Below are 24,829 nucleotides of genomic sequence, written 5' to 3'. Positions count from 1 at the left end.
CCCCCCCCGCCGTAGCTGCCCCAGGAGGGCAGGACCCCAGCCACCGTTGTCTGGGTGGATCTTCAGGGCCCGACTAGCACACAGTAGGTGCTCAGGAAATATCTTGTGGATAGGATGGAGAGGAAAATGAGAGTGGATAAGACCCCTTCACAGGAGAACAATCCCAGAGCCCTGATCAAACAGGCAGGGTGCAGAGCTGTGCGTGGTAGGCTGAGGCAGCCGTGCCCGTGCTGGCAGTGCAGAGAGGCCTGTGTATGTGGTGCCCAGCAGCCTCCCCAGCCCTACTGTCCATGTGTTGGGCAGGGACGGGGCAGCTTGGGGAGCCTGGGAGGAGGCAGGCTCGGTGTGGGGGGAGGCTAGGGGGGATGCTGAGCCTTGAGACTCTGGCAGTGAGGGTCAGCTGGGTAAATCTGGCCACAGAAAAGGGAGGGGGAGCTGGCCTTATGAGAGATGGGAAGGGAGGTGAGCATCCGGAAGTCCAGGAGCCTTGGTTCTGGCTCAGAGGGGATCATGGAGATATGATGCCAGGCCCTGTGTAGAGGGGAGAGAGCGGGGCAGAGGGAGCAGGACGGGGGACCAAGAGCATTCCAAGCCCGGGGCTGGAAGGGCCTCCTCAGATCCCCAAATGTGAATCAGTGCCTGGCCAGGAGTCCAAGACCCGGGCTGGGCCCCTGATCTTGCTGTGCCCCTCTTTCCTCGGGCCTTAGAAACATAACAGATGCATTGAGTGCTGACCATCTGCCAGGTGCTCTTTTAAGCTCTGTACTTGCATTATCTTATTTCATTCTTACAACTGCTCCGTAAGGTAGGCTCTATTATTTTCATCACTCTATCTTATTAAAGACTAAACTGATGCTCAGAGAGGTTAGGTCACTTGTCTAAGGCCACACAGCTAGTAAGTGGTGGTGCTGGGATTCGAACCCAGGCTCCTGTGCCTTTCAGGCTGCCTCCTATGTGAAGGGGGATGGAATGGATGGTGCCTCCCAGCTGTGATGTTCCATAGTCCTATCCAAGTTCCTTCTGAAAGTCGGGATGGTCAGAGAATGCTTTTCTCTGCATAGCAGAGCTCTTGCCCTGGGGTCGCTGTTGGGGGCACTTCATCTCCAGCAGGAGCTCACGTACACAGGCTAGTATGTGTGACTGGCTATATGTGCGCACGCACACACACACACACACACACACACACACACACACCAGGTACATACTCTTACGTGTGGAAGACACTGCTGTGGACACATTGCTTCTTTCCCTTCCTCCTTCCTCCTTCCCTCCTTTCCTCCTTTTCAGACTTAGGTACCTTTCCAGGTACCTGGCACATAGTAGGGCTCCACGAGTTTGTTGGGTGAACTGAATATACCTTGCTGGAGGACCTAGTAAAGGGAAGGGGATAGGAAGATACAAGGATGGGTAAGCCATGCCTGCCCTCTGGAGGAAGGAGGCCGCTCCTGGACGGCTCGCCCTGAGCTCACCCTCTCCTGCTGGGTAGGAGAAGTGCCTGTTGGGGGGGGTACGTATTTGTGCTGGGGGAACACAGCAAGTGTGCGTGTGTGTGTGTGTGTGTGTGTGTGTGTGTGTGTGTGTGTGCATGCCTGTGTGTATATGTATGCACGTATGGCCAGTGCTGTGGCCAGGGCTCCTCCCTTCTCACCTAGGTCCAACCCAGAGGCCTGGCAAGTACTGATTTCCCTCGGGCGCCGACCACTTCCTGCACTCCGGTTCCGAAGTTCAAGGGCATCCTTGGGTGGGGCTTCCCCGGCTCCACTCTCAGCTGTTCTTGGTGGCCCACAGATCCAGTGCCCGCCCCGGGCATGCCCTGCCTTTTGTGCACTCAGATGCCCACACACGGTCACTCGGCCTGCTCTTTGCTTTATAATCGTCACTATAGGGGTCGTTGAGGGAGCATCCCTCTTACACATTTAAACAGTTCCAGTAAAGGCAGCTTTGCCCTTACCTCTTCAGGAACACAGCTAATAATGATAATGGCGTGTCCGTTTTTAGCTCAGTGGAGTCGATTAGATGCTTGCGTATGGAGAGCAGGCAAGTGATGTAAACAGTGCCCACCCCAGAGCTGACTGGGACCTCCATTTTAGGGTTCAGGTTCTCTAAAATTCTCTAAGTTAACTTCTATTACATGCCAAGTTTAACTCTGCAGTCAATACAGTCTTAAGTGGGGGTCAGTTGGACTCTGGAGATAGACCTGTGTTTGAACGTGGACTCAGCTACGTGACTGCTGAGCAGCGAAATGAGAGATTTCCGTGAGATGGTGTGTGTGAGTGGTTAACACAGTGGCACAGATTTAGTCTTGTAATTTATTTTGGATAGTTAACTAGCTGTCTGTCTATCTACCTACCTACCTTCCTCCCCATCTACCTATCTCTCTGTCTACCAACCTATGTGCACATTTGTGGTGAAGATCCACTGCAGCCCCGAGGACTGAGAGGCGTGGGAGAAGATTGGGGACAATGCAGACGAGGGTGTGAATAGTGTGGGTTTAAAGTCCCCTGAGAGCCCACGGCCTATGGCCCCCTCTCCCTTTACCCACTGAACAGAAGTAAAACTGAGGCAAGTTGCAGGATGACCTAACTCCTTTTTTTTTTGGCTGCATTGGGTCTTCGTTGCTGCGCGAGGGCTTTCTCTAGTTGCAGCAAGGGGGGGCTACCCTTCATTGTGGTGCGCGGGCTTCTCATTGCGGTGGCTTCTCTTGTTGCGGAGCACGGGCTCTAGGCACCTGGGCTTCAGTAGTTGCAGCACGTGGGCTCATTAGTTGCGGCACGCAGGCCCTAAAGCACGTGGGCTTCGGTAGTTGTGGCTCACGGGCTCTTGAGCGCAGGCTCAGTAGTTGTGGCGCACGGGCTTCATTGCTCCGTGGCATGTGGGATCTTCCCAGACCGGGGCTCGAACCCGTATCCCCTGCATTGGCAGGTGGATCCTTAACCGCTGTGCCACCAGGGAAGTCCCAGGATGACCTAACTGCTGATGGCAGGGGCTATGCTACCTTCAGAGGCTCGCATGCGGGGCCACGGCCGGGCCCAAGGTCCCTCAGGTCTTTCGTGCTCTCAGGTCTGGGCTTGGAGCCCATCCCGGCCAAGAAGCAGGCCCCACAGGGCCTGGGCGGGGAAGCTGAGCTCAGCTCTGCAAAGGGAAGAGGGCCGGCGGGGAGCTGAGCAAGAGTGGGTGTCCCAGGATGACTGAGAAATGGGAAGATATCCTTCCTTTCTGGCACCTGGACTGGGCACAGGGCCTGGTCATGTCCTGCAGCTGCCTCTGCGGAGAGCCACAGGGCTATTAGGGCTATTACTTATAATCACCCCACTTAGCATGTGCACGGTGTGGAAGGGTTTAGTAAAGGAGTTTCCTTTGCCCGGCAATTAACTCACCTAATCCTCACAGTAACTGGAGGATCCCCATTTTACAGATAGGGAGTTGAGGCTTAGAGAGGTTGAGAAACTTGGTAACAGTCACATGGCTACAAAGTAGATTTATCTGGATTCTTTCCGTCCACCAGGGGAGGGTGGCCAGTGGGGTGGGAAGGAGATGGTGGGCTGTGCAGAGCCCGGGTGGGCTGCTGAAAGAGCGAGGCAAGGGGGCTTGGGGGCCGCGGGGGTGGCTGCTAGCAGAGCGGGCGTGCTCCATCCCAGCCCTCGGCACAGCACAGGCACTTGTGTGTTTATGTGGTGTCTCTCCCTCTGAACTGAGTTCCCTATTTGCTTATCTTTATATCTGGTACATAGCTGGCGCTCAGTAAATGTTTTTGAGCACATCCATGGGCCTGGCCTCATGGTGGCCCTAGGACCACAGGGGTGGGCACGGCTGGGCTGCAGTGGGCTGGGTGTGTGCTGGGGGGAGTCTCCGTTCCGGAAGGCGGTGAGGCCCCAGCATGGTGCACAGGGTGCGGAGGGCCTGGGAAAAGCCCACAGTGCGCAGGTGCCTGGGAGCTGTGCGGGTGTCGGAGTGGCCATCAGGACACGGACGCTGCCTTCTGGGAGCATGGCCTTTTGGGAGTCATGGAAGACCTTCATCGATAATTATAATACGAAGCCCACTGAGCAGTCAGTGAATATCTGTTGAATATTGTTGAGTAGTTGAAACAAAGGACTGATGAGCTTTGGGAGGTGACCGAGAGCAGAAAAGAGGGGGGGCTTGGGAGGGCTGCGTGGAAGTGGGAGCACCTACAGCAGTTCCTGGTGCCCCTGCCCCTGGTACTCAGGCACCCAGAACAGGGCTCAGCCTGCTAGAGAAGCCAGTTCGTTTCACTGAATTCCACGACCACAGACAGGCCCTGGGAGGCCAGCCAGACAGCTGGCAAAGGCTGTACATGCTTCTTGTCCCAGGGGGCCTGGGCAAGTGGCTGGCTAGATCCGGCAAGTTCATCCCCTTGACTCAAACACCAACTTGAGACATCTGCTCAGTGGATGCTGGGTCAGTAGCATCCGGTGTACGCTCTGAAGGGAGCACGTATGTCTGGCTGGCCGGCTGGCTCTGGGTGAGGGCCTCGTGGGATGTGTCTCTCTTAGAGGGAGGGGTCCCCGTCTAGGCATGAGGCCCCTGAGACAACTGCGTGTGGATGTATGTGTGTGAATGCCAGTGCATACCTTTACCTTGGCTTGCCTGCCTGCTCATGGTCATGCATGTGTACACGTGTCAGGGGCACACGGCATAGCAGGGTATGGTGGCGTGTTGCTGTGGAAAGACCCAAGGGCTGGGAATCAAAAGATTTAAATTTTGGTTCTAAAGGCCTCCCTTGCTGGCTCTCTGATCTCTGAAAGTCAGGTAACCACTCTGAACTTCAGATTTCCCACCTGCGTAATGGAAAAAAATAACACCAGCTCTACTTTCTGTAAAGCATAAGAGTAAAATGAAATAACGTATGTGAAAATGCTTTGTTAATTACCACGTACTGTACTAATGTGAGATTATTGTCATCGTGGCCCAGCTCCTCAGAATGCGAAGTTGTGTGTGGCCTAAAATAATCCATCCAGTGAGCTGTGTTAAAAATGTAGGTCAAATCATAGCCTCAGAAGTTGAGAGAGGCTGATGGTAACCACCTAATCTAACAGGCCACCAAATGTAGAGGGGCTTTGAAAACTGTAAAGAGTTACATAAATTGAAGTGACATGATTATGTTTAAGACTAGAAAATACGTTTTAGTCATCCTGTTTCCTGACTTTGAGTCATAAAGATCAGAACGGCACAGGAGCCTCCTGCTTGGCTGTATTCGTGCACATTTGTGGATTCGTACATGTGCCTCTCTCTGTGTGTATGGACTTGTTTATTGAACATCTACTATGTGACAGTCACTCATCAAGTATTTTGAGTGCCTGCCCTGTGCCAGGTGCATCGCTCTAGGCACTGGGGACGAAGCCAAGGTGAATAAGACAGAGTTCCTTCCCTCGAGGGGCCTGTGGCTTGGTCATGATGATAGCTGGCAGTTGCAGTGCTGGATAGTGGGTGCTATGGGAGAGGAAGGACCCATAGACTCAGTCTAGGTGGGGTATGGGAAGGGGGGGCCCAGGGGAAGGGAGTCTAGGAAGTGAGGTTGGAAAAGTGAGGGGAAGGTAGTTGGGGCAGAAGCAAGGGTCTGTGCCAATGTCCCAGGGAGGGAGCAGCCCACATTTGCACCTGGCGTGGTCGGTTTACGATGAGTGGGAAGTGCCGGCCAGATCCTAGGGCCTTCCTTTACCGGGGCTAAGGAGCTTGGCTTGATCCTGCAGGGCCCTGGGAGCCCCCTCAGCAAGGGCTTAAGCTCTGTGGAGTGACGTAATCAGCTTTGCATTTTGGAAGGATCACAGAGCCCCAGTGTTCCTGAGTATCTCACTGCGGCGGTACCAGCCAGATGTTGGGGTTTGTCTGTAGCACTGAGTGATGGCTGCATATGCCGGGCAGTGAGCTGGGGTTTGCATGGGGGTGGGGAGGGACGGGGAGGAGGGAGGGATGCACGTTTGTGAATAGTTCTGGTCGGGACCTGGGAGCGGAGGAAGTTAGCGATTCTTGAGTGACTCTCATGTGTCAGCTGTCCATATATTACCTCATTTAATTGTTATACCATTGCTGTGAAGTAGATATTATTATCCCCATTTTGTAGGTGAGGAACGCTAGACTAGAGAGGTTAAATAGCTCGAAGGGACTAGGGAGTAAATAGCAGAGCAAAAAGTCCAGCCTGCCCCCTCCCTGCCCCAAAGCCCACCTCACTAGAATTTCTGCCCATTCCTGCCTCCTCCCACTGGAAGGACTGACTAATTCAGCCCCTTCACTTGACAGATGAGGAAACCAACCTGGGCTCAAGCCTGTTCCTGCTAAATTTGTTACTGTTTTCCAGCTGCTCCAAGTCACTGTGGATCAAATTCTTCCCTTTCAGAGTATTAGTGATGCCTCCCAACTCAGTGCTACTGGCAGATTTGATAAGCATATTTTACATTCCTTTGCTCAGCCCATCAGCAAAGATATTGAATGAAACAGGCCGCACGACAGATGCGAGAATGAACCACCTGATACGCCTCCTTGAGGGGCACGCCCCAAGCCATCTGCTCACCCTTCTCAGTGTATTACCCCTCTCACTTGTGGGTGTGAATGCAGGCAGACCCAGAGCTGAAGGTATCGCCACCTCCCTTTGCCCCGCGATGTCGCTGTATCACGGAAGAATGACGTGTTGACCGAAAACGGCACGCTTTTCACAAAGCCGTGCTTCAGGGCTAGATGGAAAGGGTATGGTCCAGAGTCGCTCAAACCTCGGTGCGACTCCCCACCTGGACTCTCGTGGAGACTCGGTTTCCGAAGCACACCCCAGGGGTACCAGAGGGCAGAGTGTTGGACTGGGCATCAGGTGCCGTTCCCCGCTTGGGCCCCGAGGGATAAGCTCAGGACATGGCCCTGGGGGCTTCCCGTTCTCAATACACCAGGACCTGGGCAGATGGTCCGGCATCAAGGTCTTCCACCTCTTCCTCTTGGGGGTGTTGCATTGAATTAAATTCAACAGGGAAGGATGTGCTGAGCATCTCCTGTGTGTCAGGCAGAGCACGTGTATGGAGGTGAGGAATGACAGCAAGTCTCCAGATGGCACAGGGGTTGCCTATCAGGGGCCCCCAAAGGCTTTCTCCATATGCTAATGGAAGCTGGGGCTTGGCGGTCCTGAAACAGCAGGTGTGTTTGGTTTTAGTCAGCACAGGCAGCCTGGTAATTGTGGTTCCTTAGTGCTGATCTGAGGCTCTGATTGGCTTTCCTGTCTCTGATTAGTTCAGAGCAAAAGTTAGAAAATCAAATGAATCCCTCTGTAAGAGATGCAGTGTGCTAAAGAAATAGTTCAGAGCCCAGAATTTCTGGATGGTAGGAGTCTTTTCAGACCCCATGCCCACCCAGACTGATCCTGACCCACCTCGGCACCCCCTCTTGGCTGCTGCCTGTGCATTCCAGGCCCATGGGCCCGGCCATGAGCAATGGTCAGAGGCTTGGCTAGGTGTGGCCTAGTTTTCTGCAGGCAAGTACAGGGGCTGGGTGGGCCTCCTGCTGCCGGGGAATATGTAAGTCCTCTCATCGAGGGGCATGTGGAAAACCCACTAAGTGCTGAGTCTGTTCTAGGCTCTGAGTATTCAGCAGTGAACAGAAACAGGCAAGGGTACAAACCATTTAGTCATCTGTCTTCTTAAAAACCCGAGAAGCAGGCAGAATGGACACCTTCCTACCCCCATTTTATGGATGAGGAAACTGAGTTTCAGAGAGAACAGTCCTGGAACTAGCACGTGGACAAGCCAGGCTCATACCCGTTTTGGTTTGCTTTAAGCCCCATGCCTTTCCACGACCTTGTGTGGCCTCCAAATGTTTTGTAAATGCCGAGTTACCTGGTCAGCATGATCAAGACGGTGCCCTTTTAGCCGTGGTGTAACCTGACCAAAAGCACCACCTCAGCTGAAATTCACTATACTTGGGTAGATTCAGTTAGAACTTTCACAAACATTAAGCTGCATTGGTAATGTTTTCTCTCTGTGTGATCCAAGTGATTGTTTCTTAAATGGGGGTGTCTGTGGGGTCTCAGAAGACAGCTCAGCACCAGCAGGCCTGGCTTACCATGGGGCATGTGGCCCTGGGCCCCCCTCCAGTCCAGGCCCACAGAGCTGTCATGGAGGCCTCCCCACCACTTGGCTGTCCCCCACCTCGGCCTTTCTGCCCTCACAGTTTCTCTGCCATGTTTTCCTGAAAAGAGCCTCTCAAGGGTCTCTGGTCCTGGGGCAGCCTTTCTCTCACCACCCTGGACCCTCACCTCCTGTCCACAGCCGGCACTAGGCTCCCTGTCCTTGGCTTCTTTTCCAGACCTTTCTCAGCTGGGTTCCTTAAACTGTCTCTCCAGCCCCTCTCCGGTCCCTTGGTCCTCATTGCCGTGTCATTCTGTACAGCTTCCCTCTGAGGCTGGCAATTCCACCCCTAACCAAATCTCTCTGCGCTCGACTTCTTTGCATCTGTCGACTTTGCCTCTTGGGTTGGCAGCTCCCTTTTTTCTTGCACCCACAATACACTGGCGTCCCCTTTCTGCTCCTCCTGCAACTTGACTGGAGTGTCCCCTCAGTGCTAAGGCCTGGGGCCTCTGTCATCTTCCATCCATATGTCCTCGGAGGGCTCCTGGACTCTCAGCTGCAATGCTAAATCTCCCTCCTAAATCTCCTTCCTGGGCGGGTCTGTCCCAGATGTGCCTCGAATGGATGGTTGGACAGAGGGGGCCAGTGCCACTCTTCCCATTGGTCTCATGTCTATGACTGGTCGCAGTAGGTTTCCATCTGCATGTCCCACCATCACCTGAAAGTTAATGTGGCAAACCACAAGCTATTTTGAAATCACACAAAATGAAAGTTGAGTGGGACATTGAGGGCCACCTCCACTCAATCCCCTGGGAATCTGTGCACCTCCCCTTTTCTGTGGCCCCAGCATGGCTCTGGGCTGGCGCCCTCCCCTGGGAGGACTGTGAAGATGTCTGTGGCTGCTGATGTCATGCAAGGCACGAATGGCAGCCTGAGGGGCCTCTGCTGGGTCAGGGTCCCTTTCTCTCTCCTTCCCCAACACAGTTTTTGCTCATGATTAGTCATGCTGGAGCCGGCTGAGTCAGAAGCAACTTGTGGGTGGTTCGTGGCCAGGCTGGAGCAGTGAGGCAGGAGGACTTTCTAGGTTTATGTGTCTGCCCCACGAGACAAGCATTGCAGGGCTCGGCCCTGGCATGTGCCAGGTGAAGGGTGGTAACAAAACCAAACTCTGGTCCAAAATTCAGCGAAGGAGGGGCATCACGATGAACCAAGACACGGTCCCTGAGATGCTCCCGCGGGGTGGCAGGCACATGCAGTGCCTACGCGATGTGGCAGATGCTTCAGGGCAGGTGTATGTACAGGGGCTGTAATGCCCTCCATGGTCTGCGGTACGCCTCCTTCCAAGGGTTGCGTGCACTTCCAGTAGACGTCGCTGCATGTCATACTTCTCTTCCTGTGATTTTATTCTCTTCAATAAAGGTGATTCATTAAATACAGCATTAATCATTTTTGTACTTGTTTTAGATTTTTTTTCATATAAATAAACTCATATCCAGAAACAAATTCTGTGTCAGAGCATGTGTTATGATTCTGTGGTTCAGAGAACGTGTCCACCCGAGGGAGAGCTGCGTTCTGCTGGGGCAGCGGGGCGGCTCTGAAGTCCCCTGAGGATAAAGTTGACTCGGCCCTCGGGGGTGGCCCAGCTCTGCCAGTCAGGAAGCGGTTGAAGACCATCCCTGCCAGGGGGACCAGCGTGGCACAACCCTGGAAATGTGGCTGCCCTGCGGGTGGGACACTGGGGAGGGCTCTGGGGTCCAGCCCTGGCTTTACAGGCTGTGTCTGTGCCCACAGGAGGGAGAGGAGCAGGAGGAGGCTCGTGGCAAGGAGGAGCGGCAGGAGCCCAGCACAACTGCCCGGAAGGTGGGGCGGCCTGGGAGGAAGCGCAAGCACCCTCCGGTGAGTGAGGTAGCGTGTACCCCCAGCCCAGGTGCGCGCGCACGCACACGCATACGCACACACGCTAACAGCACGCATGTGCACAAACGCTAACACGCATGCGCACGTATGCACGCATGCACACTGTAAATGCCAGTGATGTGTCCTGCAGGGACCTGGGCACGCTAAGACTGGGGCATGGAGTGTACCCCTCCAGCTGTAGAGCCCAATTCCACTCCGCATTCACTGGATCCCCAAAACCACCCCCAAACCTTCATATTTTCTGCATCAAACTGGAGGCCCCTAGAGGCAAGGGGACTTGCGCTGTGGGTCTTCTGGGACTTGAACCAGGCCTCTGACTCTCAGCTTCTTTCTGGAAGGGCAGCAAGAGAGTGGGACTTGTTTTTCCCTAGCCTGCCTGCATGGGCCCCTCCCTCCCCATCCAGACACCCACCTTGGGCCTCAGCCCCACCTGGAGAACTTGGAGGAAGGGAACTGAGGTCTGGAAGTCCGATCAAAGTGAGTAGGGAAGAGATGCAGGCTGTTAAGAGAGGAGGAGGGCTGGGCGCTGTGTAAGTCCAGTGGAAGCATAGACCCCGGGCTTCCGGGTGCCATTGCCTCTGAATCGGGGTGGGGGGGACTCTGGGGTTGCCCAAGATGAGGAGTGCTCCGGCGGGCAAGGCCCGTGGGCGGCAGGAACCTGCCTTCCTTATGCCTTAAACTCAGAGGCAGAACAATAGTTATCTGCCAGCTCCAGCCACAGCTGGTTCCTTTCTTTTCGTCCCTTCCAGCTGAGAATGGGAAACTTGGAGCAAGAAGGTAGAGAGGAGCCAGGAGCCCCGCATTTGTAACTCAGCCCTTCAAGGAAATGTTCTCAGCGGGGCAGGATTTTCCTCCTTGGGGCAGAGGGCAGGGTGAACGTGGCTGCAGTGAAAGGGGCAGCGGAGGGAGGGAGGGCGGGCTGCACCAGCCGGAGGTGAGGGGGGTTCTTGGAGTCGGCAGCTCTGGGAATCTGCAGGGCACTGAAGTGCACCACTGCCACTTCTGCTTGGAGATTTGGAGGGGAAGGGGGGGCAGAAGTTAAGTCATTTAACTGGTAAGTAATTCTAAACACTTTAATATTAAAGCAGACATGGATATTTTATGGCCTGGAATGAAAAATTCACATGCAGTTGAAAGATAAAACGGGACTTCAAAGGAATTTTCAGCTTGCAGCAGACTCCAGGCAGCACTCCCAGATTCCCGGGGGTCCCTCCTCTCTCCTCCCCGCCCTCACAGGGCACCTGGCGGGAGAAGGTGGAGGGGTAAAGTGCAGGCTGAGTCAGAGCCCACCCGTCATTCCGAATCTGAGGTGCATGTGTGCTCGAGATCTGCAGAGCAAACTCCGCCTTTCCCTGGTTCGGGTGCTGGGGACGGGAGCCACCACCTGTAGCAAATGGGACCTGGCAGCCCTTTGACTCACATTTGTGAGTCCCTGGAACCAAAGGGAGGGCACATCACTGAGAGGTGGAGTGAGGCCCCAGGATCAGAGGGTGCAGGGAAATCAGGGGTAAGTGTGAAAGTGTGTCCAGAGATGGATGATGAGAGGGAAGAGGGGCACGGCCCAGTGGGTCATACGCCCCTGGCCTGGAACAGTGCCCAGCATGGAAGGAAAAGCACTGTCTTTAAAATCCAGCAGACCTGGGTTTAAATGCCAGCTCTGCCACTGACCACCTGTGTGACATTGAACAAGTCACTGCCTGAACCTTGGGTTCCCGTTCTGAAAAATAGAGATGATAAAAATGCATTCTTCCTAGACCCCTGTGAGAATTAAATGGGTTAAAACACCAAAGAGCCAGTGGTCAGCAAAGGTCGGTCCTGCCCTTACCCCAAACAGAAGCAGCAGCCCTGGATTTACTGCTTCCCAGCTGTGTGACCTTAGCAAGTTACTCAACCTCTCTGAACTTTTGCTTCCTCATTGGTAAAATATGGCTACCGGTAATACCTGCCCTGTCCACCTCCAGGGGTGCTGTGCAAACAGCAAAGTGGGCTCCAAATGCACAGGGCCAGCAGCGTCATAAACCGGCATCCCCACCCCCGGAGGGGCCAGTGGGCCAGGGGTCTGCAAGGCCTTTCGGGTGGGAGCCTGGCATCGGCCTCTCAGCAGCTCCAGTGGGCAGCGGTGCGCATCCCATGCAGGTCAGTGTGGATGTGGTCCAGTCCTAAGTGAGGCCCTGGGAAGGGAGAGAGTGCGTGGGGAGGCATGGGGCTGAGGCAGCTGTTGTGAAAGGGACCCCTTGCACGTAGAGGGGAACAGAGAACAGCCAGCAGGTCTTCCCCGGCAGCAGGCCCGTGGACCCCAAGGGAGCCCACGTGGGGGAAGTTCGTGCTGCAGCTCAGGGCCAGCCCATGGTCTCCTGGGCCTCGGGCCACCTGGTTCACTTGCGGAGCAGGTGCTGGCCCAGGCCTCCGCCCCTCCCCAGCCGAGGAGCACAGCAGGGAGGGCTTATGGGGACCTGGCACAGCTGTGGCCCTGGGAACAGATTGACCAGGGAGCTTTAAAGCAGCTGAGTGTGTGTCATCGAGCTAAGCCTGGAAACGGGGTGGGAGGGTGGGCTTGGCTCAAATCCTGGCAGGTGGAACAGAGGGAGCAGTGCTGGGAGTGCTGCTGGATGGGGAGGGACGAGGTACATCCAGTGGTGTCCTCACCATCCCCCGGCCTGAGGCTGTGAAATCGTCTCCAGAGTTTCCCCCGAGGCCTGCCTGTCCCTGAGTGCCTTCCACTTTCTCCTGCTCCCACGTCAGCCTCCTGGCTGTGCCCTCACCCGGATCAGGCCCCACCTGCCCCCAGCATCTCTCTAGACCCCCCCGGCCCTCTCTTTTTCAGTGACAAACACATTACACCTACTGAGCACCTGCCAAATAAATAAGACTTATTTCAACCTAGTGTGCTAGAGGGGAGGCCACATGTAATTACACTAAATACAACCCGGGGCACGTCGCTCTCAAGAATCTCTAGGAGCTTTCTTCTCCTGGGATGAGACCTGGAGCCCTCCATTTGCCTCTTCACCATGTGACCCCTCCTGCCTCTGCACTGCTGCTCAGCGTCCACCGCTTTTGCCAAGGAAACGCCGCCTCTTCTCTGCTCCCTGATCACCCCAAGCACGCTTGTCCCGCTGCCTCGTAAGCTGTTCTGCAGCCTTCCCTTCTCTCTACCTGCCCGGTAGCACAGCCCACCAAGGCCTGTCTTGCAAATGAAGCCCAGTGCAGCCATCGTGACCCACGCTGGCTCTCCCTTTTGAACTGACTGTGAAATTAAAATGAACACTAAGAAGTAAGACAAGATATCAGCCCACCAATCCCGGGCTTTGGTCCACACACCTGACTGCGAAGCACCAGTCTGCGAACTGTTTTGCTACCTGTCTGTACAGAACTTGACAATCCGCATTTAGAAACCTTTATATCAATTTGATACTGTCGCCACATCCACAGTCATGATTTTGTGTTTTACAAAAGTGCCATTTCCTGGTGGATTGGGAATTTTGAGAAACCTAAACCAAAGCCTGGCTTTTCACACAGAAAAGCTGGTGGAGAGACCTTGTCTCTTCTGCCAGATCTGCCATTTAGAGGCACCCCCGTTGCACTTTCTACCCACTCACTGAGGTCAGCGACCATGAAGAAAGGCTCAGAGTGGTGCAGCAGTCGATTGCCAGCAAGGGCTTTCTACACCGTGACCTCATTTGATGCCAGCGACAAACCTGTGTGGGGTAGGTGGAGGCCGCTGGCATTACCATCCCCGCATTCAGATGAAGAGACTGAGGTTCAGAGAGGACGATCTGGACTTGGACTCCACACCTCCCGACTGCAGAGCCCACGGTGCTCATTCCTCCCTGCCACTCCAGCCACACCATCTGGGAGACTGGGTATCCCAAATTCGCTTTAAGATAACATATGAATGCAGGGCTGTTTGAAAAAGCGTGTAGACCTGGTCCAAAAAGCATCCAGAGAAAACAGAACTGAGCAGGGCAATTGACCCAAATACCAGGGAGCCTGCGGGTAAGTGGGGAAGGCTGCGGTGGTCTGAGGAGTGAGCAGGGGGCCAATTTCAACCGGGCAGCGGTGTTGGTCTGTGGCACTGGCCTCAGAGCCAGGATGCTCGCAGCCGGAGCAGCAACAGGAAACAGGAAGCCGGCCTCAGGGCTGGGCGGAGCCTAGAACGGGAGCTGGCACCTGGGTGCAGGGCCTGCTGGCTGGCCAGTACCCACGACCAGAGGACGGGACAGCAGCCTGCAGGGCTGGTCTCTGCTGGCCAGAGAGTGTGGGCCTGTGTGTGGGTGTGAGCGTCGGCTGGGAGGAAGAGGCATCTTCCTGTTCACCGGCTCCAAGGACGTTGCTGAGTAACAAGTGAGGGTGTCCGAAGCTGGTTCCTGCCTGATCACAGACCCAGGCTGCCCTGCGACCGCCTTTGTCCTATGTGCTGGTTACCGCTGGGGCTCCAGGAGGGACAGTATCTGCCCTTGCCCGCCAGACCCTGGGGTGGGGACCAGCCCTTCAGGGCTCCCCGCCCTGTTTACTAGGTATATGCACTTATTCATTGAAAATTTATATTCATCAACTTCCTCCAGGGTTATTTTTGCTCAGTGGGAGCACTCTGAGGTCACCTCTTGCTAAGAATAACCCAGAAAGGGGGGGAGGGGGAGGGGAGGAGTGGGGGAGGGGGCTGGGAGCAGGCACCGAGCTCAGCCAGACCTGCTGCTGCGTAAGTCACTCCTCACTCCTCGCTGGAGGCTGAGCCTCCATCGTAACGCCTGAGTGAGTGAGTTCTTGAGGGCCAAACTGCTCCACTTCAAAGCAAAAGACTTGTGCTGTAAGCTCTGTGAAGCTGGGGAACCGTCCCACTGCAGCTTAATCCAGCCAAGTATCGTTTCACTCAGTTATTGGGCCTTTGCAGTATTGGCTCATTTTCCCACCTAATATGACCGTTTGATTCTTAAAACAGAACTCAAATCCCCTCTTTGTGTCTGGGTTAGAAGGGCTCCTTCACTAACTCCTGGAACCTTGACTCGGTGACTTGGTGCCCCTTGTTCTTATGCACGAAACTTCCTGAAAGGGTATCTCCCATTCCTGGGCCCCGGCCCCTCACGGGGCATCCCTGCCTGTGAGCCTGCGTGGGCCCACTGCTGCCTGTACCCCTGTGTAGTCATGCTTTTGAAGGTGTGGGGAAAACAGGGCTGTCAGACATCTCGCGAGGTTAGAGACTCTCCTTGTAACTGTGCCATGCAGACTCCTCTGCTCATTCCCCCAGCTGATCATGTCAAACCAGCACTCACAGAGCCATCCAGTACCCCAAGAGCCTGGCCCGTGGTCTGGACCTGAAGTGCCGAAGACATGTTGCGGGGAGGGGCTGGACTTGGGCCTTCGAAGGGAGGTGACGTGTGGCAGGGGAAAGTGGGAGGTTTCACCACCTAGGACCTTCCTGAGCAGCGTATGCAGGGACGAATGTGCGCGGGGACGGGCGTGCTTGGGGGAGGCTGGACCGTGCGCAGACTGGCTTGGCTGAGTGGACGAGGGTTTCATTTACGAACACCTTTGATCTTGGGTGGAGAGGTAGTTTGCAGGCAGCCTGAGGGTTTATATTTTATCCTCTCAAAAATGTGCTGTGTTTATCTGGAGGATTTTTGAGACGGTGGGAGGTGTGAAGTGATGGGCGTCATGTTTTGGGAAGCTCACTCTGGCATCCGTGAGCATGATGGGTTGAGCACAAGAGCATGCTGGGAGATAGGATGGGGTACACTGGGGCCAAAAAATGCCCCCAGAGCCTGTTGGGGGGCGGCCGTGATGGGACAGAATTGGCAGGGCCTGCAGTGCTGGGCTGCGGACCAGGGAGAGGGAGGAAGGTGCTGCCGGCCCCCAGGGCCAGTGGCAGTGGTATTGTCAGAGACCGAGACTTATGGAAAGGAGCAGGTTTGGCAGGGGCCCTTTCAGAGGCTGATCTACTTATCTGGTCTTACTGGGGGAGCATCTGAGTGAAATCCCAGACTCTCCATTTTGTTTTTCCAAAAACCCCTGTTTATTTTCATCCCTCCCCTGCCCCTTCTCCAGAGCCACATGTTCCAGGCCCTCTCCAGCAAGAGGGGTTCATTCCCTCCAGTCCCGAGCCCCGTGGGCTTCCTAGGACCCCGTGGGCGTCTCCGGAGCCCGAGCTGCACCTGCCCCACTCCCGCTGCTGCAGGGACCTTCTGCACACACGTCTGGGCAGAGTTGTTGACGTCGGTCTTCTTTCATCATCCTCACCTAGAGAATTTTGTGCGTTTCGGTCCTGCCACCTCAAGAAAGATATACAGAGATGGAAAAGCTCCAGGGAAGGGCAGCTAAATCGATGAAGGGGAAGGCAAGGCAGCCAAGTGAGGACAGACAAGAGAGGTTACGGCTCTCCAGTCTGTAGAGACGAAGCTGAGCGGGGATGTGATTAAAGCTATGAAGTCACGGCGGCGTAGGGTGGGGCAGGATGAGCGTTGCCCCAGCGGGGGTGGGCGGGGGTGGGGAGACACACATCAGAAACTTTAGAAAGGTTCGTGAAGCGTAGACAAGAAAGCACCATTTTCCATGCTGAGTTCCCTTCTCACCCAACCTGTCACCCTAGGCCTGGATGTAGAGGTTGAAAAGAGAAAAAAACTGCGAAAGAGGTTTACTTAAATACGACCTGGATCTTCTCTACATAATGGCTTTTTCAAGGGAGGCTCCAGCTCACCCTGAAATCCTTTGAGGTTGACTTCAAAGAGCACAGTCAGGCCCTCTTCCAGGCGGACAGGTGTCCCTGCTGGAAGCGGAAGCCCGGACGGGCCACCACTCACCAGGCACGCTAGTTCTTGCATCCATTTGTCACAGCTAGCAGGGGCCCCGACTGAGTGACCTCTAAGACTTCGCCACACCCTGAAGTTCTCTCCTCAGTCCTGAGCCCCTCTTCTCTCTCTCTCTCTCTGTCTTTCTCTCTCTCTCTCTCACACACACAGGCTGGAGAGATCTCTGGGGAGGAGTGTGGGAAGGAAGCTCCCAGCCTCAGTGGTGAGAGAAATGGCGGCACCTAGAAGTCATATCCAAGCTGGGGTCAGACTTGCCAGGGTTGGCCCTCTTTGGCCTCTGGTCCTTCTGTCCCTTGACCCCACTGGTGGCCCTTTTGGCCACTCCACTAGGGAAAAGGAAATTGGAAGGGTCAAGGTCCTGGTTCCAAAGTCTTGGGGTCCGACTCCATTCACCCCAGGAAGGCTGAGCAGGGAGGCATGTGGGCCTCTCTTGGGAGTGGGCGTGGGGGACCTCTCTGGCTCTCCCTGCCTCAAGGCCACTTCCGGCCGATCAGAGCAGAGGGCTGCCAGGGGAAGGGGCTGCAGGAAGGCCTGGGGCAGAGGAGACTGGGGAGCCTGGGCCCAGTGCCAACGCTTAGGGGACAGGGCTGCCCCACTTATGTGGACGGTTTGGCTGTTTCCTGAAACGAGAGTCAACCTGGGAAAATCCAGGGCGTTGGCGGGGAGCTGAAGGGTCTGCGAGGGACTGGAGTGAACGGAGGGTGCGGGTGGAGGGGGATTGTTTGCGTGTTTTTGTTGACACCACTCTGGGGCATCTGAGCACATCTCTGCGGCTGGTGAGTGGGTGTCTCTGGGCCATGGTGAACCCCTTGTGTGTCTGTGCATGTGATTGTGTCTCTGTGTGTCTTTAATCAAGAGGCCATAGCTGGCCAGACGCCAGGGTCCCCGGCTGGCATAGAGCTGAGTGTTCCAAGTGCCTTAAAGGCACAATGGCGATGAGGGGGGAGGAGGGAGGGCAGGAAGGCTGGGGAGGGCGAGGTGAGGCCATCCCACATCTGCCAGCCTCTGGGCCTCCCCCTGCCGGAGCTCCCCTGGGGTCTGGGGGCAAAGGCCCCTTTCAGCAGCAGCTCCTGGCACAGGAGGAGAGGGTGAGTCAGGAGCCCAGAGCCAGGCCAGAACGTGGCTCCGACCTCCAGGGCCTTCCAGTGGTAGACAGGGTCCCAGGTCTCCCCACTCCACACCTGGGCCCAGGTAAGCCTGAGCCCAGGGCTGTGCTGGAGAGCTGACCCGGGGCCCTGTCTCTCTTGTATCATTTCCCTCGCCTCTTAGCTTTCGTGTGCAGGTATCACACCTGTCAAACAGGCCTCAAAATCCCTTTCCTATTTGGAGCCCCGGCACTCTGCCCCACCTTGGGAGACAAGGCCTCCCTTCTTGAGGGAGGGTTGGAGTTCTGGGGTCTGGTCCAGACTTCCAGCAAACGGGGAGGGGAAGGGGGCAGGGTGGGCAGCTGGGGGACTGGCTTTGGCCTGGACAGGTACACTGCAGGAGGTTCTTTCTGGCTTTGCCTCTGGCCTTTCCCTGTGGTGGCTGCTGCCTGGGAAACAGCTGCAGCCTTTCCCTGGCCCTGCTCAGGCACATCAAAGCCTCCTTTTCCCTTCTTGGATCCCTTGGGATTTGAGGTTGGGCTTTTCCTGAGACTCAACCCAAAGGGGGTGGCTAGCTTTCAAATGCCTCTCCTGTACCTGGGTCATTTTGGAAGCTTTACAACTTAGAAGGTGTGTGACCTGAGGCAGACCTTGGAGACCTTTTCTTTGGAAAAGTGAGAGTAACACCAACCCATCAGCATAATTGGGATAATTAAGTCGATCAGTTGTATAAGCATAGTTATGCCGAGTCCTCTGCTTAGCGCTGGGGAGCTGTCAGTGGAGTGGTTGGAAGGAAGAGAAATAAAAAGTTAAATAAGGCAAAGCTCCCAGTCTAGGAGGGAGACACACAGTAAACAAATAATTAGGTAACATGTGAGGAGTGCTCTAATGAGATAGGGTGTGAGAGTGCTTTGTAAACAAATGTGGTATGCGGCGGGCTAGGGGATGTGAGTGAATGCTGGGGTGAACTTAAGGGCCAGGTTCCACAGGGGCTTTGGGGGTGTTGGGGGCAAGGCTGAGGGTTCCAAAGACCAGGGCCTGGCACAAATACCACCCGGGGTGGTGTGTGTGAGAGACAGACAGATTTTAAAATGTTCCTTAGAAGACAGAAAGTAGAATAGTGGTTGCCAGGGACTTGGGGGGTGGGGGGATGGGGAATTTTGTTTAATGGGTACAAGAGTTTCAGTTTGGGATGATGAAAAAGTTTTCAAGATGGACAGTGTTAATGGTTGTACAACACTGTGAATGTACTTAATTTCATTGAATTGTACACTTGAAAATGGGTAAAATGGTGGGTTTTATGTTGCATATATTTTACCAAAAATTTTTTTTTGTTTAAAAAAAATGGTCCCTAGAAAAAGTCCCTGGTCCGTGCCCCTGTCCTCAGCCCAAGGCTTTTCAACAACAGCACCATCCACATTTGGGGCTGCGTAATTTTTGTCGTGAGGGCTGTCCACTACCCACCAGAAGCCACTGTCTGTCCCCCCAACCCACAGTGTGGTGACCAAAAGCGTCTCAGACACATTGCCAAATGTCCTCTGGGGGGGGCAAAATTGCCCCCAGCTGAGAACCACTGCCTCCACTGCTTGGAATGAGCTGCTCGTGGGAGGGGCCCAAGAAGCAGGTGGGCAACAGAGAAGCAGGAGGCATTTCCCTGGGGTGGAGGGGGTCTTGCCTGGAAGGAAGGCAAAGATGGGCAGACTCTGAGGGGCCCCGGGAGGTGGGCCCTGGGTGGGGTTAGGCGCACGGTGGGGACAGACTCTGCGTGATGCGTTGTGTCCACCACCCCAGGGGGAAGAAGTGAGGGGACCCGTGGCTGCCGCTCCCATCCTGCTTCCACTCCCGCCCACTTCCCGCACCCCACAGGTGGGAAGAAGGGGAGTGCAAATTGTCACCTCTAGCTGCTGGCGGTGCCTTCTACAGGGACCGGGGGCTTCTGCCGCTACCCCTCCCCACCCTGGGAACAATGAGTGTCTCAGGGTGTGCCGTGTCTCCTTTCAAGGCAACTGTAAAGAATAAAAGCAAACAGAAACAGGATTTTTAACAGTTACACTTGACATGAACAAAGTTGAAACTCCCTCTAGACGTGTGAACTGGGTGCTCTCACTCGTAACCTGGTCTTTGGCATTAAGGGATCAATTATGACTATTGAACACCTGCCAGGTGCCCTACTCTGCGCCCAGTCTAACCTAATAAAGCGAGTCCCTGCCTCTAGGAGGCGACAAGCTAGTGGGGGGTGGGGGGAAAGGAGGGCACAGGCCTGGCTGGGGTGGCCACTCCTGGTGGCTTCCAGGTCTGCTCTTCTCACCTGAGATGCCCTTTTAGGGAGCACCCGGCCCCTCCCTGGAGATTTAGAGTTGCGTCAGTCCATCTGCCTGTGGACCCCCTTCCTTCCTCTCAGTGGTTTCTTCTGGGTGGATCTGACCTGCCCAGTTACCCTGAACTCCAGAGAGAGGGCCAGTGAGGGGCCACTACTGGCCGTGTGTGTGTGGGGGTTCTTGATGGGTAAGATGGATCAAGGGTTGACCGTGGCAAGAGCCAGCAGCTCCCCTAAGCCCAGAGCTTTGGTCAACTCAGGGTCATCCACGACCAGAGAGGGCGGGCAACGGGGGATGGGCTGGTCGGGAGGAAAGGAGGGAGAGGACTCGTGAGATTGGGGTGGATTTCAGCCCACTGAGCTACCCCCGGGGCTGGAGCTATGCAGGGTGCTCCCCTACCCCTCATCCGCCCACCTCGGGAAGGATGGCGTGTCTCATGCTGCTGCAGACTGGGGTCCTCCAGGGCAGGCCTGGGAGGGGTGCCCGATCAGGGTGGGTTGGGACCCTGGGGCTGGGTTGAGTCTCGGAGCAGGTACTCCTGGGTCTCTATGCTATGGAGCTGGCAGTCAACAGGAAGTGAGTTCCAGGGTGAGAAGAGGCCGTGTGGTCCCCGGGCAGGAAGTGAGTGACAGCGGAGTTGTCTGAGCAGTTTGTGGGGCTGGGAGCCTGCCTCGACTTGAGGTGTCTGTGGGGAAGCAAGTGGCTAGAGGAAAGGAGGACCACGGCCATGGTAAGAGATTGGCGCTGACCCAAACTTCTCAGCCTGCGTTGGCCAGCGGGATCCCCTACCCACCTCCCTGGGAGTGCCGCATTTGGGGCTCTGTGGCGCTGGCACAGCCGGGCCTGAGGGTAGCATTGGGGGCCCAGGCGTGCCTGGCTCTCTGGGTTGCCTGGGCCACCTGACTCTCTCACACACAGGAGCCTCGAGGAATGAGAGGATTTATCCAGGGAGGGGAATTCTAGGCCAGGGAGCCTGCTGGCTTGAGCAGGGAGGTGGGAAAGACCTGAGTCCTGAACAGGGTGTGTGGGTCCTGACACCTGGGGATGGCAGCTGAAGAGAGAGACAGGGCCTGGCTGCTCCACTGGCTGTCCTGCGTTTGGCCTCCTGGCTCTACCGGCTTCAGCCCCGAGTGCCCAACCCTGGTGGAGGACTTCTCCCTTCCGCCAGAGGCCAGAGGCCTCGTCTTCCTCTTGCTGCGGCCCCCCACCCCTGCTGCTGAGGCGCACACACGTTTGTAGCTTTCTGCAGGAGGTTTTCTTCCTGGAAGCAGGCCTGCCCCCGGCCGTCCCACACAGCCCTCCACACAGCCAGGAGAGCAGCCTGGCAAGGCTGCGCGTTCCCTCTGCTCACCCTCAGCTGCTCCTTGTAGGGACTCGTCCAGGGAGGACGCTGGTTTTTCTTTTTGTTATTTTTTAACAAGGCCCACGTCCCTATTCGCCACCTCGGGGGTTTCCTCACCATACAACAGTGGGCTCAGAGTTGAGATCGTAGATCCTTGGAGCAGAAGCAGCCTTGGAGGCTGCCGGGCCTTGCAGGGAGGGTCTGGGGAAACCAGCGCTCTCTCAGACTTTGGGGGGTGCTTCAGGGATACAACTCTCTGGAGGGAATTTGGCAGGATCTACTCACATGTAGATGGGCAGGCCCTCTCCCCCCAGGCCAGTCCACTTCTGGGACTCTGGCCTACAGAAATCCACAGGTGCGCAGAGCTGTTAAGTGCAAGGGGTTCACTGCAGGAGAAAGCAAATCAGCCCAAAGGCCCACCATTAGGAGATGGTTTGAATAAATTAAGGAGCATCCATTCGATAGAATGCTGAGCAGCTGAGACAGAATGAGCCCGATCCATACACACTGGTATGGAGAGATGCCCGCTGTGCTTGCTAAGTGAAAAAGCAAGTTGCAGAACAGGATAAGTCGTATGATCCCTTCTTAGGGGAAAAAAAAACCTGGATCTGGATGTGTGTATAAATACATGTGTATAAACATGTAACTTACACATGATTGTAGATGCATAGAAAAAAAGTCGAGAAAAGCTACTTGCCAAACTGTTAACAAGCAATTTTTAAAAATCTTTTCTTAAATTTATTTATTTAGTTTTTGGCTGCACTGGGTATTCGTTGCTGCGCGCGGGCTTTCTCTCATTGCGGCGGGCGGGGGCTACTCTTCGTTGCAGTGCGCGGGCTTCTCCTTGCAGTGGCTTCTCTTGTTGCCGAGCACAGGCTCTAGAGTGTGTGGGCTTCAGTAGTTGCAGCACGCTGGCTCAGTAGTTGTGGCTTGCAGGCTCTAGAGCGCAGGCTCGGTAGTTCTGGTGCACGGGCTTAGTTGCTCCATGGCATGTGGGATCTTCCCAGACCAGGACTCGAACCCGTGTCCCCTGCATTGGCAGGCGGATTCTTAACCACTGCGTCACCAGGGAAGTCCCAGACTGTTAATAATGGTTCACCTGTGGGGAGTGATTTTGGAGGTACAGAAGTGAAATAGGAACTTTAACCTTTTAATACTACTCATTTTTGTGTGGTTTGAGTTTTTATAATATATGTGTCTGACTTTTATAAACAGAAAAAAAACTTGAAAAGAAGGAAACCCTCCATTGGTCTAGCCTAGTCATCTCACCTTACAGGTGGGGAAACTGAGGCGCCCTCTTGAGCGGCACCTTCCTGAGGTGTTTGCTGAGCTGGTGCCGCTCCCGCCCTTCTCCACGCAGCTGATCTGCAGGGGAGCCGATGGGCAGGGCTGCTGGGGGCGGCCTAGTGCCCACGGATGTGGCAGAGCGCCAAGTATAGGGGACTCTTGTCTCTCCTGCCCCAAGAGGACACCTTCGTTCCTTCTGATATGTCCTGGCCTAGCTGCCCCCAGATGGCCAAGGACCAAGTGCTGGCCACGCTCTGTCCTCAAAGTGTGTGGCCTCAAGCTAATCACAAAATTCTCTGAGAGCCTCCCCAGGGAGGTCGAGTGGCTCTGAGGGGTAACGGGTGAGGAGCTTTTGCCCACCATGCAGTGACACTTATGAAGGACGGTTATGACAACTCTGTGTGATTCTTGTAGCAAGCTCAGTTCTGAGACTCTTGGGAACAAAGCAAGACACTTCCTCTTGGAGGGGAACGTGGCGCCGCGTGCTAGGGAGGGTTGCTGCAGAGACTGCGGTTGCTGGCTGGGACCTTGGCTCTCCTGGGGTCTGAGCGCCCAGGAAAGGCTGTGGGCCAAAGCTGAGGGAGGGACCTGTGCTAGGCTTTGGGGCCCAGAGGAGGCCCTCTTTCACCCTCACACTCCACCTGGCCAGGCAGCAGCTCGAGAGACCAAGAGGACAGCCAGGGGGGCTTTGGCACAGAAGTCAGATCAGCCCGGGGTTACTAGAATCTTCTGAGAAGGGGTCCTGGCTTGAAGTAGGGATAGCGTGAGGAGCATCTGTTTTCAGTAGAGGCCACAGAGAAGACTTGGGCACCCTGTGTCACCTCAGTGAGTGGGGATGGCCTGGCTGGGGCGCAGCTGGCAGTGGGACCAGGCTGTTAAACCTGCTCGGTTTCTTCTCCCGTTTTCTTAACTGGAGTCCACAGACCTCTTGACTTCAGGGGGTCAGGCCTGTGAACCCCTTGAATCTGAGAGAACAATTGTGAAGACAGTTTTCTGGACAGCGGGTGTATATGTGAAGACAGTTTTCTGGACAGCGGGTGTATAATTTTCACCGGAATCTCAGATGGGTCAGTGATGCAAAAGGGGCTGAAACCACTGGTCTAATTCTCCCCTCACGTTTATCTTTCCAGGTGGAAAGCAGTGACACGCCGAAGGACCCGGCCGTGACCTCCAAGTCCCCGTCCATGGCCCAAGACTCAGGCCCCTCAGAGCTGTTACCCAACGGGGACTTGGAGAAGCGGAGTGAGCCCCAGCCAGAGGAGGGGAGCCCCGCTGGGGGGCAGAAGGGCGGGGCCCCAGCAGAGGGAGAGGGTGCAGCTGAGACCCCGCCCGAAGCCTCCAGAGCCGTGGAGAATGGCTGCTGCACCCCCAAGGATGGCCGGGGAGCCCCTGCAGAAGAGGGTAAGTCCTGGGCAAAAGCAGGGCAGCCTCTGCTGGGCTGGCTGGGATCCCCCTGAGGGTTAGAACCTCGGGGCTTAGTGGGTCCCAGGAGGCCTGGGCTGGGCACGGTAGCTGAAGGTCTGCTTGCCAAAGCTGTGCCCTGCAGGCTGGATACAGCCTGCACACATTTTTTATTTGGCCCATGTAGTATTTTAAACATTAAAAAAAATGAGTTGCCAGTATTTAAGAATCAAGAAATTTCACATAAAAATCTGGAGTTTTGGCTTCTCATGAAAAAAAAAAAAAAAAAAAAGCTAGATCTGGCAACAGTGAGTTTACAGAATGCCATTGGTTGCTGGACTGGGGTGATGGCTGTCTCCCCATAGGCTGGTTGTATGCCTCGCTTTCCCTCAGCCTTTGCCTGGCCTGCTTACTCTTCCGCAAGACCTGCGGCTCTTCGGGATCCACACGTTGGTAGCCCCTGGCCTGGGCGCTCGAGGGCAGCAGATGTCCTTGGGGATATTAAAAGCCCAGTTAGCTTTTCCCAGTGCAGATGTCCTGAGCCCACCATAGTTGAGTGGACTGGACTGAAGTTTGGTGGTGACAGATTGGGGGAGGGGAAGAGCAGGGGGGAGTT

At 55.4% G+C, this 24,829-nt stretch overlaps 1 protein-coding gene across 1 annotated transcript in view; it reads left to right on the top strand.

The window, feature by feature from the left end:
• The window catches only part of LOC103077456 (DNA (cytosine-5)-methyltransferase 3A-like), a 27,688-nt gene extending 3,188 nt beyond the window's left edge, over positions 1-24,500 (top strand). Inside the window, exons 2-3 of the mRNA XM_007455511.1 lie at positions 9,855-9,959; positions 23,943-24,500. Coding sequence (XP_007455573.1) covers positions 9,855-9,959; positions 23,943-24,269 — 432 coding nt within the window. The 3' untranslated portion in view covers positions 24,270-24,500. The remainder of the gene's footprint in view (positions 1-9,854; positions 9,960-23,942) is intronic.
• Positions 24,501-24,829: the final 329 nt, after the last annotated feature.

The sequence above is a fragment of the Lipotes vexillifer genome, unplaced genomic scaffold (genome assembly GCF_000442215.2).
Source record: "Lipotes vexillifer unplaced genomic scaffold, Lipotes_vexillifer_v1.1 scaffold131, whole genome shotgun sequence".
NCBI classification, from domain to species: Eukaryota; Metazoa; Chordata; class Mammalia; order Artiodactyla; family Lipotidae; genus Lipotes; species Lipotes vexillifer.
The sequence above is the reverse complement of the archived record's forward strand: the minus strand, read 5'-3'. Positions and strand labels throughout refer to the sequence as shown.